Source organism: Acyrthosiphon pisum, chromosome A2 (genome assembly GCF_005508785.2).
Source record: "Acyrthosiphon pisum isolate AL4f chromosome A2, pea_aphid_22Mar2018_4r6ur, whole genome shotgun sequence".
Lineage (NCBI taxonomy): Eukaryota > Metazoa > Arthropoda > Insecta > Hemiptera > Aphididae > Acyrthosiphon > Acyrthosiphon pisum.
Window position 1 is genome coordinate 37859737 of NC_042495.1, and position 21622 is coordinate 37881358.

At 29.7% G+C, this 21622-nt stretch overlaps 1 protein-coding gene across 1 annotated transcript in view; it reads right to left on the reverse strand.

Annotated features, from left to right (window-relative positions):
- The window catches only part of LOC100165476 (transmembrane channel-like protein 2), a 40679-nt gene that overhangs the window by 14662 nt on the left and 4395 nt on the right, over positions 1 to 21622 (reverse strand). Inside the window, exons 3-10 of the mRNA XM_029489671.1 lie at positions 19781 to 20021; positions 19516 to 19704; positions 19167 to 19405; positions 18878 to 19069; positions 18418 to 18666; positions 12758 to 12827; positions 9341 to 10538; positions 8179 to 8339 (exon numbers count right to left, since the gene is read on the reverse strand). Coding sequence (XP_029345531.1) covers positions 8179 to 8339; positions 9341 to 10538; positions 12758 to 12827; positions 18418 to 18666; positions 18878 to 19069; positions 19167 to 19405; positions 19516 to 19704; positions 19781 to 20021 — 2539 coding nt within the window. The remainder of the gene's footprint in view (positions 1 to 8178; positions 8340 to 9340; positions 10539 to 12757; positions 12828 to 18417; positions 18667 to 18877; positions 19070 to 19166; positions 19406 to 19515; positions 19705 to 19780; positions 20022 to 21622) is intronic.

Consider the following 21622-nt stretch of genomic DNA (forward strand, 5'->3'; position numbering starts at 1 on the left):
GAGTCAATAATCGAAAAAACAATTGAAACGAATGAATGTCGAAAACTTGACATTGAGTCATTCAGTTTATGATTGGAGAATTCTATTAAGAACCTACCTATTGTATTCACTATGATGTTCATAATGTCAAGACCATTCACTCTAGAATTTCAATTTTTTTTAGAGTTGGTGTTATAAAAGTTTACTTACCTACGTAACGTTATGTGTAGTGTGTATTATTAACTATTCAATGGTCCATGGAATTAACATTTTACCATCTCTCCGAAAACAACTGTTGATGGGAATATATTATTTTCAATGTAACAGTGTTTTTATTAAGATAAATTATTAAAAGTTTTTCGATTGAAATTTTTTTTTTTTATATAGGATTTTATGTGACAATTGGTTTTGTGACATAACACTTTACGAACATAGTTTCACCACACACGTGGAATTCATGTATATTAAAAACTCGGATACTCTACTTTCGACCGATGTTTAAATAAAAAAGGAACATATATATATCGCCACCACCCACAAGATTGAGGGTGCTAAATATTCATACTGAGTTCGTGCCCAAGTCAACCCAATAAAGGTTGTCTTATTGAAAAAGACTGATACGAAAAGAAGTACACATTGCACTTTTAAAATTCTGAGTGGAGCAAAGAATCTATTTGGTTAAAATGCAATTTGTTTTATTCTTAGGTAAACACTATTTGAATTTTGAGGTAGTAAAGCTCATCTCGTAACACTTTTTGGAATGACGATTAAACAAGGTTAGTGTATATTATTTAGACACCCGACATATTTTTTTCAAATTTCCAAGATGGTTTTAAAAAAATAAAATCTATAATCAAATGAATATTTTTTACACTCTAAAGCTATCTCAATATCCTATCCAACCATTGAGTGGTATAATATATTTTAATTTAACTTAAGCAAAATGTTGTATATTAAAAAAAAAAAAAAAAATGTAGATGTAACATGTTTTTAATATTAAGTACATATTATATTTTTTAAGATTTAAATAAAATAAAATAATTATTATAATCGTAAACGCAAGCTCACAACGAGTTAAAATAAGATAAAATACATAATAATATATACTAAATACTTATCCGTATATACGATTTAAATTTTAGTAACAATATATTGTAACACAAAATATAGAGATATTGGTCAATGGTCAACTGCAGCTTAATAAGTGGTAGCTTTCGTAGATACAAGTGGAGTATTTAAGTTGTTATTAATTTTAAAATTGTAAATCTAGTTCTTTGATCTAAATTATGTAATCTACCAATTCGTCTGTGTTATAGTGAATTCCTTTTATGGTTTCTCTGAAACGACGAATCGAGGGAGTCACTTAATGTGTTTTGTGATGAGGCGCCACAATCACATAATTTCCATTTATGGAGTATCTCATCACCCTGCTTATTGGGGCCTATAAGGATTCTATTGATTATTGAATGTGAAACGATCACTAAGTTTCAGTTGATTATAATTTATACTATTGAATATTGATATGATATTCAATTATTGAATTTACCTGAGTGAGACGAATGACAATCTGTTTTTATTTTATATGTGTATATTTTTATATAATAATAATTTTATACAGTTATTACAATCCTTTATGTTTTTTTCATATTACGTATAAATGTATAAGAGATAACAAATGTTAGTTATTATAATACAGTACGTTATAAATTTAAAAAAATTATAGTATATAATATAAGAGATATAAATTAGACATTCGTGCTATAAAATTATAATCAGCTTATCTAGCATGTTTGACATATACCTACATCATTTATAATATAATATATCACTCAGCAGTTGAATGTGTTATTATTATTATTATTTTTTTTTTTATCTCGGTATGCATTTCACGCGTTTCAAAATAAACCAACTACCAACGGAATTCACAGTACTTTGTTTAGAAACTATAAATCCTGCGGATACACGTCCAAACGTTAAGGTTTCGTCATTTCACTATCTCGTGTCATTTCGTCCCACCCAGGTCACGTGTAATATATATATGGTACGCTGTACGGTATATATATGTACGCTTATCTGAAACTTTATTCTAACCAACCCCGTAAATTTACTCATGATTTTAAGCTAAAAATAATCTATAAATTCTTCGTATAGCATCTCTTCGTCCCTAACGTAATTTTAGAGATCTTATATGAATTTTATCAATTGAATATATTTTAATCAGTACCTCACCATGATTAACTTTACATATTTTATCAATAACATTAAGTTAGGTTAGATTTGTTTGTATAACATACTTAATATACGTATATATACAATAATTAATAGTACCTATACCCAATTTATAAATAGAAACATAATATTCATACTTGCAGCGTGACGTAATAATAATCAAATCTAGTTAGTACAGGGCCCTCATATTGCTTATCATTTAGAAGTACGAAAGTTTCAAAATAAAACTTTTCTATATATTGAGAATCTCGTGGTGTTTACATTCAAACTTCAAAGTCATTTATATTTTGTAAAATTAGATTTAAAATATTAAATAACTTATTTTATTTTTCTAATTAAAATTGTATGAAAAGTTTTTATTTAATTTAGAAAAAATTTCATATGCACATATATATAAATTATTATAATATGCAATATCAGAGAATATAATATACATACTATTTTTAGATTACAGTACACTTGTCACTTAATATGCTTTTATCCGTTATGAACACAAAATATATGCAATATCGATTTGATGTAAATACTTGTTTAACACTTCTCGTTAACTTTATGGATATTCAATGTTATGGCTTAGTAAGTTATAGTTCAATTTACTACCCACTAAGTGTTGCTTGTTATAACTTCAACTCCAATAATAATTATTCAAATAAGTTTCAGTACAATCATATTATTAATGGCTTCTTTGATGACACCTAATATTATTCAAATATATTATTACAAATCTAAATTTGTGAACTAATGAAATTTAGTTATTATTATTACCTTTGTTTTACTTACGTATAAATGTATAAGTAGGTACTTTATTATGTTATAAATATTATACACATAGGAGGAAATAGCGTCAGAGATTTGGGGGAGCTAAAGCTCAAGTCCATACCGGACACTTCGAAAATCTTTGAGTTTTTCGTGATGAGGGGAGGGGCTACCTACGGTTAGGAAGGGCTTAGTCATCAGTTGTATAATATTAAACTGAGCGTCCACAAAAACAGGGTAAGCACTATAACTCGATTACTTAATATATTACTCAGTACCTATCCTTTACTTATTTTTAAATTCTGTTTCCGGGACATGAGACTATTGAATCATAAATCCATATAACTTACAATTTTGTAACTCTTATATTTTACGCATGTACAAAAACTTCACTTTTTCAGTGTACCCTATTTTTGTGATCACACGTTGTACACATATAATCTCTTATACTATCGAATAAATATATTACCAGGATCATAATTTTATTTTAATCGTTTTACAATATAATTGAATTTATTTTCTTAGTTCATCATTTTTTATCTATATTCATAGTCAAATAAAAATATGACAAACAATATTTTGTTCGTCAATGCAACATCAATAGACGATTTTTGGCTATTGTAAGTTTAAGGTTTTACCTACTACCGTGTAACATATTTTCAACTTTCAAGTATAAATTATTATTGTTCTTCGTGGCGTAACACAACATGTACCCTTGAACCCCACAACAAATTACAATTCCGTGAAATATCTAGTGCATATACTATAATAGCTTGTAATAGTCATATGTGTTTACTCGGCGTAACACACTGACGGACATTAGTCTTTATTCACATTCCGGAATCAAATAAACGCGAATATTGTTAGTCCGTAAACGATGATAGAATGCCCCCCAGTTATATTGCTTGATATATACTGAAATTCGTAATGTATCATTATTATTATTATTATTATGATTACGGACTGTATTTCATATGCCATATTATGTGGCTACCGGTCAAAATACCTCCAGACAATATCTCTGAGCATAAATATCTATTCTGTGAAAAAAAAGGTATGGTGATGCAGACGAACAGGGACAAATGGACGCAGCTGTCTGTCCTCAAGAACGAAATAATAATAATAATACGATATTTTACATTTATACGACAGTAGTATAGCATATTATAATATAATAATATCATTTTTTCTGGATATTAGGAATTATCCGACGTTATCAAAATCGATAAAAATTCGAAAAAATCACCTGCATACCAGGCAATTTCTAAAAAGTTAATATATTTAAGTTAACCAACCAGTGGCGTACATACGGGGGGCTTTCGGGATCAAACCCCCTCAGGACCAAAAAAAAAATTTTAATATTATTGATGAATTTCTTATTATTAATCAATAATCATCCGTGTATACACAAACATACGTCATAATAATATGACTATTGAGTATAACACTATACTTTACCAACAATGAAAAAAGATTTCATAACGAAATTATGGGTGCCGTATATCAATCAAAATATACATTTGATCGTACACAGTCAGTTAGTAGCGTGCATACAATATCTTAACATTGTCATTATCTCGACCGACTCGATCGGACAACGGAGAAAAAACCGATTACGTTATAATCGTTGAATTTCGCGTGAGCAACAATATACGGTGAAATAGATTCTATTTTTATAGCAGTATCGTAAACGACCATGTTAAACATTTTCGTTAAATAATATTATGAAATTTTCGTTCATTCTGTTCTATTCTGCCCAGGGGTGGATAGGCCCATGGGGAAAAAGGGATTTTTCCTGTGGGGCCCCCGTCTATGTTTATGTTGGGGGCCCACTCGGGTATATTAATTATTATTACTGTTATTTTTAACAATATATAATACCACAAGTCAAGAATTTGCTTACGGATCTTTAACATAGGATTTTAAATTTTTATCGTTAATCTAAGACAGAAATATCCTCGTATGTTTCCCTAACAAAATATTGAGTTTTCACAATTTTTTTTTGCCAGATATTTAGTACGGAATTTGTACAAATTTTTTTTCGAAGATATACAATAATTTGTGTGGGGGGCTATAGAAAAGTTTCTCCACCTCCCCTCTTATTTCCAAAACTACTTATTTATATGAAACTTCTATGCAGATATATTTACTTCGGTATTTGTACGACCTTACGTGAAATTTTTCAAAAATCCCTTACAACCGAAAAAAGCATTTTCCTCATATGCCGTTTCCCCAGCACCACACCAAACTAAAATTACGATTTCGCACGAAACATTTTATTTATAGTTAAAGGTGTTAGTTTGAATAAGTATCTAAAGTGAGCGAAGTGACCAAATTTTTTTTCAGTTTGGGGGCCCCTTCAAATATTTCCCTGTGACATAAATACTACCTATCCACCTCTGATTCTGCCGTTGGAAAATAAATTAATGTTGTAATTAATTTTAATAGGGAAGACTTAATGGTCTAGCTATGCTCTCGATCAACAAAAACGATTCAATTACTCTTGATGAAGTGCTGGTTGAACTATCCAATAAAAAAAGGATACTAGAATTTTTATTATAAATAATTAATAATATAATATATATAATATTCTGTTCATACTATATGCATATTAAACAGTATTTAACTGCCATGAGTTATGTAAATCTTTGTATTTGTTTTGTTATTTTGCCTATTAATATTTATACGTGTAATGTGTTTGATTGATGGAAAATGGGTAGTTTTAAAGAGAAGGTTTTAGTGTTGGTTATTTTTTTTTGAATGAACCCCCCCCCCCCAGAGCAAATTTGAATGTACGCCACTGTAACCAACTAAAACACGGTTAGATCTTAATTTATCAAATATATACATATATATACAGTGAAATATCTCTTTCCCTAACGGACACCTCCCAATAGCGGACAACTGTGTTTTATTGGGAACCAACTACAAACTTTTTACAATTTAGTGACTCTAAATAGCAAACACATCTGAATAGTGGACAACATTTCAGAAACCGAGAATGTCCGGTGTATAGAGGTTTCACTGTATAACCACTTTTAGTAAAATTGATTACGATTCAACTTAATTTATGTCATATAGGCACTTATAATATTACGTTGTTTAAATAAATCAAGATTATGTATTATATTATACGAGTAACATAACCCCTTATTGGTGAAATTAAATTTAATCACTGCTTTTGGTTAATCATTAATAACCAATATTGTTGTTGTAGAAACGTATTGGTATACAGGAGGTTTTTCTTCAATTTATATCGATTTCCAAATAATACCTATTACCCTGATATAATTAGATATTATATATCATTATATATAATATAGGTACCTATATAATGTATTATTGTCGTATAAATGTTAAATTATTGTAATTTAATTATCTTGTACTCACGAACGCGTCTAAATGTTCTCTCATATAAACGGTCGACCGCATCCATTTGTTCAAGATAGATTGTAAATGCATAACTTACAACTTCACAATTGTTACATAGGAGGAATAACATTCTGCCGACCAAAATAATCAGTGAGATAAAACTTTATATCTATTGATTATTAGATTTGTTTCTCATCGAAGTTATATTTATAAGCTTGACGTGTGATAGCGGTTTTATGAAAGAGTAAAATAATGATTAATAATTAATTACTCACATATTAGTAGATATTATGTCACTTAACTGTATGCCCAATATGTACTATTTTTTAAATAATACATATCACTATATTATGTATTTGTATGGTAAGAGTTTTTAAGGAAGTGCATTGATTGGAGGTATTTTTGATAAATGTATTATATTTTTATAGATATACTTTTACGAGATATTTCGATCAAAGATACTTATTTTGGAGATATTTTAACTTGTAACCATTATATTATATACGATATTCCAAAAATTGTGATGTAAAATGTAAAATTTATCAAAAAGAAACAATAAAACGTGCAACTTATAATTATTAAACACGATGATCCCTTGGACATTTTATAATAATATTCTTGTTATGGTAGGAAAATAATAATCTTTATACATATATACAGCAATACAAGTCATTATGATGAGTAATATTGTGACGTTGTATTATTAACGATTGTAATATTATAACTGATTTACCAGTTAATTATTTTTGTCAAGATTAGACAATTGCACGTGAGTGCAAACCTTTAATTGCGAGATTTTAACATATGAATTTAGATATTATAAGCGTCAAAAAAATAAGGTTAAAAACTTAAAAGCACAACCCCTTGATTATTATTTATTACTTAATAGCTTGAAAAACATTAAAATTAAAGGATAGAAACAAAAACCGGGTATGAATAAAATATTAATGAAATTGTGCAGCCAACTGTACCAAACAGGAAAATAACTTAAGAAATATACGTAAACAACAAACAAAAAACCACAAGATGCTAGTGACAAGACAGGCGAAACATATAAAAACAAATTTGAAATGCTAAAAGTCGAATCTAATTTCCGTGAAAGATTTCTCCCGTGAAAAACTAATTTCTCTTAGATTTAAATTAACAGTCAAACAGATAGAACAATCTAAGAGAATCTGGGGTGGTTTTTTTAATGTAGGTACCTATTAGCGTTATGTTTTTTCTTTTATTGCAGTTAGTAAAACAAAACATGTAAATAATAACCTTTTATCATTTTAAGATATTATATAGGTATAGCACAAGCTAGGACTGGTTTGATTGTAAAAAAGTTGCATTATGTACATTGTACCTACCGGCTTCCACTAACCGATGGATATGTGAAACTAAATATGATATATTATACACAATATAACTACCTACAGTGTAAGCAAATAAAATCAAACCAAACATTTTGATTTGACACGCAGTTATCAAAAGGTTCGCCATCCCTGACATACACAAATTAAGGTGATAATATTACTATAGTATATCATTAAAATTGTTATAAAATACCTAAACTTATAAGCATTTTATTTCTTTTAAAATATTAACCTTTAGCGTCTATTATATAATATGAACAATTATAATTATATTTCTTATATTTTATTCACAGTATTTTTACTATTTTTAAGATGTATTCCATTTATAATTAGGCACACGTATGCATTTACGAAGCATAATGTGTTAAAATATCTACTTGTGTGAAATCACACATACATGTATTTTTCCAACTAGTGTAAGAATCACACAGCAGACATAGCTTAACAAACAATAATTTCTGATACGATTATATTATACTCTCACCAAATCCATGACTGTAAGTTTTACTAACTCTTGTCCAAACATTGTCTCCCAACACAACTTCCGCAATCGTCGTCTGATTTGGAGATTCAAACAAGTGGCGCGAAGCGATAAGTCTTCTCTAGGCGCATCTTCGTGTTCCGTCGTTGTCGAGTACGCTTCGCCTATACAACAATCATAGCAGGTTTATTTAATAAAACTTAAATTATAATATTAAATTACTACATATTTTTAACTCGTTCATATTAAAAATAAAATTAAACGCTAAAAAATGTATCACTCTAATATTATCCCATTTTTTAATTAATATACCTAATCTACCATAATATTATCACTAAAAAAAAAAATGCATTCAATAATAATATTTGATATTTTGATAACGTTGTATACATTATGTATGTATTTAAATGTATTTATATTGGTATAAATCCTAAATTTAAATTTATGATATATATTATTATGATTAAAATGTATCATAACTCAAAGGTACTGTTACAAATACGTATAATATTATGAAAGAAATGCACATCATTATAAATTTGGTAGAAAAAGAGCTTTTTGTACTCACATTATCTCTTGACATATAAATATAAAATATTACATTTCAAGAAACAGCTTAGAAACATTTTAGATAACATTTATTTGTTAAGAGATAACATACACATAATATGTTTATGTTATATACCTACTGTATTTGTATATTACTACATATAAAGGTACTTTAAGTTATTCAATTATATACGTGGCACAAAACGTGGGACTGAAAGAATAATTTTAATATTTATACATTTCTACGTTTATTGACTTATCTTTAATTAACTTATTTTTTAATTTTAAAACTCGTATTTTAATTGCTTAATTTATTTCACTGGTGAATATTACATCTTATGTGGATACAAACTATTACTCCGTACTCGTATGAATTATTTATAATCGTTATAATATAATGCGAATTTTGCACTATGTATATTGTATATTATATGCATATCAACGTAACTATATTATGTTAGATGTTTGATTAAATTACTGTCCTTGGCAGAAATGTAATAGTCTCTATAGAATTCCAGGGCACAAATTGACATCGACTACAATTACATATACGTTGTGCTAGCTAGTTTATATACAGTACACATCTATGTATACGAGTATACGCTTTGGTATTTACTCGATTTCTCGCTAAATCCTTGAAAACCATTTGGCACCTCAGTTACATATTTTGTAACCGGCGATGGAGGCGAACAAACTATTTGAAAGCAATGAGTCCCATTGAAAATTACTTCCGACATCCGTTTTACGATTCTCCTTTCTTCAGCCGACTCAGTATTCTCGTCCGTCGCCTGAAACTGCAAATCGTCAGACGAAATCGTACTGTATGGCTCATCGTCGTCATCTACAGTGATAATCGATTGGCCAATCGTCGTGTTCGCCATTGCAACGACTGCGTCGAGACTTGTCGTCGATTCGGTGACCAAACTCGTCGTTGACTCTACTGTAGGCTCGACCGGGATCGTTCCACCAATTGCAGTTTCTATCGAACTTGATATCGATCCGGGGGTGGTTGAACCGAAGTCGAATGAAACGTCCGTTGAACTCGTAATTGTTGACCCAGCAGTGACCAGATCCCTGGTCAAATTTTCCGTCATCAACTCAGCTGTGACCAGCTCCACAGTCGAATTCTCCATCATTTCGTCATAATTGTTCGTATAACTGACGTCAGATTTGGCGGTGGTGGCGGTATTTTCGGACGAAGACTTCTCGTCATAGTATACGACCTCCGCAGTTATTTGTACATCATCGACGGTCTTGAAAGTCGTTTCCGTTGTACTTTCAGTCGATCCGGTGCCATTCCGATTCTCACTGAAAAGACCTGTAGTTGGACCGAAATTCGAACTGTGACCGAAGTCTGAACTGTGGCCAAGATCCACTGCCGTTGACGAGTTGGGCCTAGTGGTAATCAATTTCAGCGGTGTGATCGATGAGGAGACGTAATCGTCAACCCTCGGTGTATGCTGGTCGGCTGGACCGTTCCGGACAGATGGCCACGAGAACGGACATTCTATCTGCTGTCGATAGCAATTCGGTTGCGTATCGATCGTATGGGCGACAGGCAACTGAAGTTTCGTCGTATTTGAAATGGTGGAATTCATGAACGCTAATGTAACCAATACCGAGGTAGTTGACGTCATCTTCAACGAAGATGTCGTGGTTGCCGCTGTGGCTGCTGTGGCCATAGTGGCCGTGGTGGCTGCGCTGGCAGCTGTGGCCATGGTTGCCGTAGTGGCTGCCCTGGCAACTGTGGCCATGGTGGCCATGGGTGCCGTGACGTTGGATACGTTGGATTTCAACACCAATAGCTCCTTTGTCTGCAACATGTATACAGTACGGTCGTCATTACAGTATGTAAACATGAATTAGTACAATACGTATAATATTATAGTATTTATCGTATTACAATGAATTTACCCCAAAAGTTATATCATCATAAGCACCTATGTGACAAATCAATATAGTTAAATACTGTTTTTTAAATAGTTATATAATATATTAGAACAAATCCAATTTAATGACATAAATTTAAAAACTTTGAAAAAAATTGTTTGCGCAGTTTATTTTTTTGTACGTAAAGCTTTTTTTATCGTATTTCAAACAATCAAAAAGAAATTATTAATATTGATTGAACAGTGACCAATTAAGAACAGATTATCAAACTCTATAAAAATAGGTATACCCAATAGTAGGTTTATTTCATTGTAAGGTTCCATGTTCCAAACGAGTTCGAACACTATAACCCTGTGACACGAGATTTTTATAAATTAGATCAGTGGTCGGAAACCGGCGGCTCGCGGCCGCATCCAGCCCGCGCGTCTATTGTATACGGCCCGCTTTAAATTCTACGATGACATTTATTTGAATATCATATCAAAAAAATCATATTGTATAAATATAATAAGTTTCTATCAGTCATCTTTTATAATGGTAGATATACCTTGACAGTTACCAATAATATAGAGTAGATACGATGAGTGTATTTGGGCTATAATCTTAATTTTCAATTCTGTTCAGTAACGTTGCGTTTTTCGTACGGGTATGTGCGGTTTGCAGTTGTAATTTCCATACTTTTTTATTATAATTATTATTTATTTTATTATTAAAAACTGTAATTTCTATGTTCTATTATTTTAAAGTTTTAAACAATTAATTTTTTTCTTGATAAATGATTTGGAATATAAAATTTTTATTTTTGTCTGGCCCGCGAACTCCTTTTAATTTATGAATTTGGCCCGGGAGTCCAAAAAGGTTGCCGACCACTGTATTAGATGATACATTTATTTCAGATACTATAGGTAAGTATACTGAACGTCTTGACTTCACTTGAGTTATTTATGATTAATTGTATTATTGTATCAAGATGAAGTGATGAACTAACATTAATTTGAAACAAATAGAATAATAAATAATATTTTAATATTAACAATGTCAACCGTTTGATAATTCTAAGTTACTTATTTCTGCGTTCAATCTCGTTCCCATAGAGAATATTATAATAATATATTCGTCCCATTCTGTTATACGTATAGGTATTCACCTTTAGCTGATATTTATTATGGTAGAAGAATTATTAAATGTAATCGTTGCGTATACAGGTATACTAAAAAGCACTTTGTCGTTTGAGACACATACACTTTATACAACTGTGTTATTATCTATAATATATACTATGAATAATGCTCTTTAAAATTGTTTTACTATCAGCCATGACATGGGTGTAGAAGATAATTTATATCATCATGCATTAGAACATTATACCGATATGTACCTACGTATACATTTTAAATTAAAATATAGGTGCCCAAAAACTAGGTGTTGTGAGTCATACCATCTCTCTGATCGTAATCCTCATCCAAATGCGTTTGTTATACTATTTACTTTTATTATTGTATAATATTATTTTAAATCGATTTATAAACTGTTGCAATCTCAACCTACTTATGGCATAATAATACGAGTATGCACAGTTTTAGAACTCAAGAAAAAATTATTCATCTATTTTATATACAATAGCAAGACATTTTAGGTATAAAAAAATAATAATAAGTGTTTGATTAACATTAATTGTGTACTAAAATGTAAAATTTTATTACATAATATAAAAAATACATAAATCACATAACCATGAAATTAACGTTTTTACCGAAGTTAAAATTATAATTGTTCTAATGAAAAAATTCTAGTATTTTCGATATAATTAAATCTCGTTACCATTTCTTCCCCTTTAATATCGAATATTCCTTTGAAGGTATAGGTACTGAAAAATGCAATACCTACATAGAAATTCTTCAATGAAAAAGTAATTACATTTTTTTTTTTTGTAAGTAGGTAGGTACTAGTTAGGTTAACCTAACATATAGGTAATTTCACAGAGAAAAAATATAACAATTTGAATATATTAACCCTATATGACTAACATAATTAGCTGTATGCAAATGACATTCAATCGTAACTATATATTATATAATAAACACATAAATTCACGTGACAACAATTAATAATTAACACATTTAAGAGGTTAAGATACACTTACCATGTCGTTGATTTTCACAAACAACGCGAACGTCAGTGTGTAAAGATTTAACAAGTTCAGCGCCATAATCCTAAAACATAAAAAACGAGACATCAGCTTATAAGAACATACTTTCTGAAACAAACGAGTATTTGTCACTCCAGACTAGTAACTACACAGTGTGTCATTATGCCCAAAGATACAATGATCTGTATGAGTCTAAGTCAGATGATTTATTAAACTTTATAGCGAGAAAATCAAAGCTAACACATCATAGTAGGTATAAGCCTTAATATTTTCTTTGGACGTAGGTAATGAAAGAATTTAATTAAGTTATATCTTATAACTTATAACAATCCGGAACATATTAAAAGAAGAAAATGTACGTCAATATCAATTTGAGGTGTACTCGGATTAAACAAGAGTTTATTATCGTTATATATTATTCATCATCATCTGTCAAGACGTGCCTAAAATATTTATTTTGACATTGTTATTAGTGTAAAATTGAATTAAAACTTACGATACACCGTATCTGTTAATACAGTAGGTATTTTAGAATTTAAAATAATAATAATATAATTTAGTTAAAATGTTTTCCTAGGTACCTAGTCGTAGTCTATACATTATTATTTAAGTATTTAAGTATTCTAATAAGTCACTTTGGTATAATGAATTCAAAAGTTTTGGTAACAAATTATTACAAATTGATAGTCCGTATTATATAATAATAGGTGAACATTTTGAATTTAGGATGCTTGGCCATATCTTTTTTTTATTATCATGACTTTTGATTAATATATTTTAAGCTTACAAATTCTCGCAAAAATTAATTTTTAATTTAAGTTTAAAAGAAAAAACTTTTCAAATGTTGATAAACATTTAGCATTTAAATTTAAATTAACGATAAAGGAAACCCAATTTCACAAAACATTAATTTGTATTTAAGTCAATACGTATTTCTACGCCTTCTTCCGAAAAAATAGGGACAAACGACTGACACTTGAAGCCGACAATCCTTGAAACAATATACCTATGTACGTACAATACACAATACTAAAACACTCTGGTTTTGTCTACCACTTAATAATAATTATATCATGTTAATTATTTTAATCATCTTCTGATGATCCAAATTTATAAACTTACGTTCATACAATATATTTATATATTTCATATAATAATAGTTATTATGAATAAATAAATAAACTTATAAATTTAATCTAACAAAAAAAAAAAATATCAAAATTCAATCTTATTATACAAATATAAAATAATAATTGAAACTATGATATCTTAACCAAAAAAAGTAATTAATAAATGTTTCGAATATCATATTAAAAAAAAAATAAAAAAAAGCATATTTTATCTTGAGAATAAATTGCCGTTTGAAAATTCTTTTGACAAATATCATGTGATTATTGTAAATAAGGGTAAGAGACAAAAAACATTTAACACTGGTTAACTAGGTTAGCTGTTGGAATGGCTCCAGTGCAATTATCTAAATTTACATTGCTAATAGGTGTACACTGTAAACTGTACAATGCACATATCTCTCTACACGTGTCCATATAATAAACTATATACATTAGGTACTGTTATTATGCATGGGATTATAAGATCGTGCGCGCATAAACGGCTTGTTTTAGTACTAAAAAATTCAAAAAACCTTTCAACTTCACACTTTATTGGTTAAATATAATTACCTAATTGAATATTTTCTTTTAATATTTAAAATAGTTTATATTTAATATTGTATTTATTTTTCAAATGCCCATAAAAGAAATATACAGATTTTTTAAACAACCATGTATATTTAAAAATGATGGTTAAATTAATATAAATATTTTTCAATAATTTCATGTCTATAACACAACTATAGAATAATAAATCTAAATAGATGGTGTATTATTTTAAATTTGTTGGATAATAATATTACTACACAATTAATTTCATTAATTTCTCTTGTGATTCAATTTTCCATAAACTTGTGCAACGGAACGAAAAGTAGGCACCGTTGGTGAACAAATTCTACTTCAAAATAAGTACGTTTGTAATTCAAATGTTACCATTGAGACGCATTATAAATTACCTATTTATATTGGGTATAATCTAAAAAAATTAATATTGAAATGGTTGAGATAGGTACCTATATGCTCTGTGAATAATATTATATTACATGTTAAGTATTTACCAATTATCATTTCATACTTGGCGTAAAAAACACACTAATCAATACCTAGGTACAAAACGATGGTTAGTGAAACAAATTCAATCATAAAATTGTATCCCTTATAATCTGATTTCAAACAACATGTTTGAAACAAAGACCGTTTCCGTGAAATCAACTTATCAAGCAGATAAATGTGTCTTACAAATCAAGCGGAGAAATAAATGGGTTGTCCTTAGGAATTTTGTAACAATAACATTGCTTATAAACAAAAAATCTATTCCAAATAAAAATAGCATTTACAATAATTTTCTACACACATCAACAGATGAAAATACTACCCAAAGAATAACCTTAAACGCTCATCTCCTTAAGAAAACAAGAACGAGCGGTTAAAAATGTTAGAATCACAACTGTGTGGCAAGACGGCTTTTCAAACCATTTTCCCATTATGTCCATCCTCAATACAAAACAATATATCGTATGAGTGTATAATAGTTGTTATTATTGTAATAGCAAGAACAATAATACAATATTATTTGATATAGGTAGGATTGAGTTTTTTATAATTTTTATTTTAAGTTCTATTATAGTACATAATTCTATTATTAAATTATGCTTATTATTTATTATTTATTTACTACAATTGGATTTATAATTACGTGCTATTTTATCGTGTATGAAATGTATGCAACGGTTGACAGGAATGAGCCATAAAATTAATATTAAATCCGCGTTAAAATTTAGCATAAGACCAAATTAATTTTTATAAGCGTTTGAAGTTCCAAATATCAACAATATTAGTTATTAAACTTATTATACCGTTTGCTCCTTAGATTTTTGTTATTTTGTTATAATTAAAAAAAATATATTAAAAGAACGTCGTAGGTACTTATAGTGTTAAAGTGTTGTTTCTATATCGAACACACGAGTAAAACAGCAAATTCTCGTACTGAATTCTTACTACAATAGTACAGTAAGTATATTTTTAAGTAAATACCAGAGCAAAATAACTTACTATCTGAAAACTTACTTTTTTATGTGTTATAAGCACTTAAATAATTAATCTTTTTAAATTATATAGGTAACTCGTTTTAAATTATAAATATGAAAAAAAAAACTCTTCGACTTGTATTCTTTTCTACAACTTCGATAGTAGGTAAGTAAAATATGTCCACTTATATTTTATACAAATAAACCTGTACGACAGTACGCGACAGAGACAACACTGTATACGGGTACAAAGTTCACTTTATCAAACTATTCACACTATTTTAAGATACGTCAATATTGACTTATAATTTAATACTTAATATAAGAATAATAAATAATAAGTGGAGCGGCGCGTTGCATGCTACCAGTCACATAATGCGACTGAGAGTAAAGGCCCGCTGCTACTAGTTCCCAGATGGGTAACCACCTGGGTTCGTAGTAGTAAAAACTTTGCGTCCTTGCCACACATACACGTGTTTGCTACTTTAACAACTTTAACGACCTTACCGTACCAACCTCACCTATCACAGTTCATAACCCCTACAACAGCTAAAGGTCTTAGTCGCCAAAAAAATTGCATAATATTGTACAAAAATATTGGCAAAAATCACTAATTAGTTCAACCTTCCACATTCGTATATTACTATAATAGAAAAATAAATTACTAGTAGTGCAATATAAAAGTTTTATAAAATATTCTTAAAAATAGATATCGACACACCTGTTTCCACTCAGGATTGTTTTTAACATGCAATTATTTATCGTCAAATTCAAATTTAACACATCCATTACTTAAACAAACTACAGTGACCTACTCAATGCCGAGATGCGCTCGAAATCTACCATATATAGCAAAGCAACTTCCGTGGATTTTGTTTTTGTTACCTATATAATATAAAACATAATTATACTTACATAGTTAACGATACGTAAACATTATTATGTTTGCATGTATGTTAATATTATGTTATTATTTTTCAATTTCCTGGATTGTAATATTTATATTTGATTCTGAGCGTGACTATAGTCTTATATGTTTTATTTTTTTTTTCGTTTTTTTTTTAGTCAACTTAACTTATGTAAAATATAATTGAATATATTATTTTTTAACTTATAATATGATCTTTTCAGTAAACTATTATGACATATCTACAATGACTAAGGATTAATTATAAATGGTACCTAACAATAGTAAAGTTAGTGAGTAGCAGTGACACATTCAGATTTGTAATTTTAAATCACATTTTGGTGTTTCGGTTATGTCCTCCAGAAGTGTACATATTATGACATCAATAATATTGAATAAAGGACCGTATAATAATTATAGTTGAAAAAAAAATCACCAATCTAGGTTATATAAATAGTACAACAGTTACACACACTCTCGTTTTGTAAATATTTGTATAAAACAATTTGTATTCATAGTAAAATTGTAGGGTAGATTTTTATTTTATACAAATTCACAAGCGTCTAATCATCCGTATACAACATGTAACAAATACTATAAGTAAAGGTACGAGCAGTGGCGCATGAAATATTTCCTTAACTGTGTTGTAGATATATTTTTTTTACTTTTGTTGCGAAAATATTGAATCATGTTCAGGCACTTTGGAGAAATTTCTTTCAATCGATTTTTCAATATTGAATCACGCCGCTTTTTTGTTACCACGAAAAGTCACGTACAAATGGAACGTAATTCAAACGTACACAGAGTATAATTTAATAGAATATTATTTGAAGAAAATTCGAACAGGTATTTAATTCTTTTTTTTATTACTATTATTATTTTGGTGTGTTTATATCTTGACTTTATTGGTATATTGGATTTTTACCGTATATATAATATAATATTGATTGTTTTTATTATTAATAAATCTAATATTTAAACGATTTAATAAAATTCAATCAAATCCCCTTCTGTTTGTATAATATAAACAAAATATAATATTCAAATTTCCATTTTATCAAAATTAATTCATTTCTGTGACTTGGCTTGGCGCGTTGACTGCTATCAGCCACGCAATGTGACTAAGAGTAAGTAACGTCCGCTGCTTAAAACATTGCCATGCCCCTCCCCTCCCCAGGCTTTCAAAAATGTTTAATTTCTTAATACATATTATATTTGATATTTCTCTTTGTGAACATTAAATTATTATGTTAGATTATTGAATTAGATATCTAACAATTCTAAATTGCCTGAAAAAAAACATATTATGATATTAATGTGTGATGTGTATCATGTAGGAACGTATCGCCAGACCCTAGACCGTGTACTAATTAGTAATTTGTGGAAAATACCTTTATTGGTCAATAATCATAAGTTATAACAATGTTTAAGTATAAGTATAAGAGGTTTTTTATTGACAAACATGCATTCCAGGTTAGGGTACTTTCTAAGCCCCCTCAGTAATTTAGTGATAGCTAAAAAAATCTCCCTCCCCCTTGGTAAATCTCTGAAGCCGCGCCTGGTGCAGACAAATAGATAATATGAAGTATATTTGGTATTTATAATACCTACCTGGCCAATTGTACACGAAGCGTGGTCCTCGGGTGGTAACTCTCCAACACGCCCAACACTTCAAAAGCTATCGGAAAAAACGTACCAATGAGCGTCATGACAACTGTGATTTCGTATTTTCTCCAAAATGTGGATTCAGCTTCTGGTTCTGTGGACCTGCCCACCACTAGAATGACGGCATAAACTGAACTTCCCAACATCCATACCATATTCAGATTAGCAAATATCCTCAGAGCCACCACTTTCCAACTGTGAAAAAGGCGAGAATAACAAATTAATATTTCTATTATACTGCAGGGTAGCAAAGAGCAGAATCATAACTATTGGAGAAGACGTCGCCTTTTGCAAACTTAAAAGCAAACATAATCCCCCCTTCCCATATAACGTAGGCAAATTTAGTTTAATTAACTGTTTAGTCACCCATGTGAGTAAAGCGATATTCGAGTGGATATTTTATTACTTTTGTTTGTCTTTCATTCTCTCAGCTTCTTCAAGCAATGCCTCTTTAAAACCAAGTATAATCGACGATATACGATTGTGGGCGGTCTCTTCGTTTCCGATCATGTAATCCCACCCGGTGAAGAGTTTCCACGTAAAAATGCACTCGTCGTCTTTTTCGGACAGTTTGCTCAGACGGGAGTTTGCGGCCATTCTGTGCAATCATTGATACAACAAACAGACAATAATTAATACACATTAAAACAACTATTATTGTCGATCAGATATCCAGGTAGTATAATAATATATACTTTCTAAGCGTAGCCACGAAACTGTAAATGTAAACAACGAGCCCCGTAATAAAGTAGGCTGTGGGTAGCCGGTATCCGGTGTCTGAACTTTGTCGATTCGAATAGTAACCATAAAACATGGGTGAATGCTGTAGGACTCCCTCGAAGTTCAACAAAGTCATTAATTCCATAGAAGTGGCCTGCTCCTCGGGCAACAGTGTCTTGCGTTCTCCAGTGTCTGCCTTGTTGGTTGTTAAAATCTGTGAAACCATAACTGTTTATTATTAACGGGTACAATTTGTGTTATTGCAAGTACGGGTGTTCGGGTTAAGACGTTCATAATATAATTGTATATAATCGTTAAGAATACTTCGGGCATGACGACGAAGGCTGCCAACAACACGGATATGACAAAGTTCACCCAGAACAACCAGCGGAGGAACGTAAAATACGAAGCGACTACCGTGCCGAATTGTGATTCAATTTCTTTGATCGTTAGTTCCCATGGAATTATTTGACTTATAAAATTGGCCATCTCCCGTTTACTGTGCTGCCATTGCTATATTTTCACGACACACCATATTTTATTAACACCGAAATATTGACAATATTATCATTAAATTATATTGTATTACTTTGACTAGGACTATGTGAAACCGCGCCATGATATCTCTCGTACTTTTGCTCATCGCCAAACGCTCTTGCAGCTGACCCTCGTGCTTCTTCACGTACTCTTTGGCTTGCTGAACCAATTTCATCTTCCTCCGTATAGACCATGGTTGCTGACGTACGCTGCCTAATACCTCTTTGTGTAAACGGATATTTTCAAATATTTGCTCTTGAGAAATACCAGCTTCTTCAATATTAATCGCCGTGCTGTAAACATGATATTAAGGTTATTTAATTATTATATAATTATTACACAATGTACGCAATATTATACTATTTTGTACATTTGTACTGTGAATAAATATATAATCTTTAGTTTTTTAAAAATTTAAAATATACCTATGTTTCTATCGAAAATATCATTACTTAAGTCTAATATATGAGTATTATAATATAGCCATATTATATAAGTTGTACTTAAAAATAAAAAGATCCTAAGAAGATTGTTGAAATATTTACAGACCGTTTGTAATTTTATAAATCATTATTTATGGATGTACCTCTACGTATAAATTAAAAATTAAACGTACACAATATTTACAATGTTTAAATTATACTAACATTTTCAAACCATGGGTTTATCTTCATAATGATAATGTAATATGCAATTTTAGAAAGTATAAAAATGACATAAAATCATATTATTTTTAACTGATTCTGACATTATCAAAAAAGTTAGAAATATGAAAGGGAATAGAGTATTCTCTGGGGCATGGTGAACCGAAACGTAATTAACGACAATTGAATCTGTGAGGTAACGCGTTGGAAGTCAACTATATGCGATTCGTACTTGTCAAAATAATTTCTGTATAAAATGAGAAGAAATCTCCAATTCCTAAATAGCTTTATTTTAAAAAAGGTGAGTAAGTGGATGTCGCTCTGCTGTACAGTAGGTTACAAGTGGGTCACTGTATAATGGATAGTAATACATTTGAATTCAATGATATAATATCACTGTATAAGAAAAACGTTTTCTGAGTGGGAGACGGTTTGTCAGTCTAGGTATTAGACATACCTATTATAGGTATACTTATATATAGTATTAAAAAAAAAAATTGACCTATAATAGGTATTAATAATAAATTCCAAATTAATCATATCACAATATCCATCAGGTAACGCGTTATACACAGTGGCGTCATTTCAGTTTTCAATAGAGGGGGGCAAAGGTTTTGACCGGCCCGAATGGGTAAAAAAAAACTGCTCGCCTCGATCGCAACCACATATTAACTGCTTACATTTTTTAATGGTATCCTTTTTATCAACTAGGTAACATCATTTTTAAATAAAAGGTAGCAGATATTTTAGAAAAACAATTGTATACCTATATCAGTTAAAAGTCTACAAACTATTATATGGCAATATTTATATTGAAAAACAATAATATTAGTAGTTTATTATAGGATATCTTCTTTTTTTTTTATTTTTGAAAATATGTATCAACTGCATTATATATAAATCAATTTTACCCGATTCATCACTTATAGCCTATACTCTATTACTCTTATATTGGTATACGATATATTTACAAATTAATATTATCTTAAATAATAATAGGTACCTATATATTTTTTTTATTGCTTGCTTTCTGGCGCAATCGCTCAAGTTTTGTCTGTTTATTAAACATACCAGAAATTATTTTCGATTCTTGAGCAGTTTACGGTAATTTTATATTTTTAGCCACACCACCTATTTATTTTTTTTAAGTCATATTTTGCCCAAATTAAAATATTAATGTAAACACGCGTCACGAAAAAAATAAATTTCAGCTAAAGTAACACAATAGCTGGTACCTACCACAGAATAGT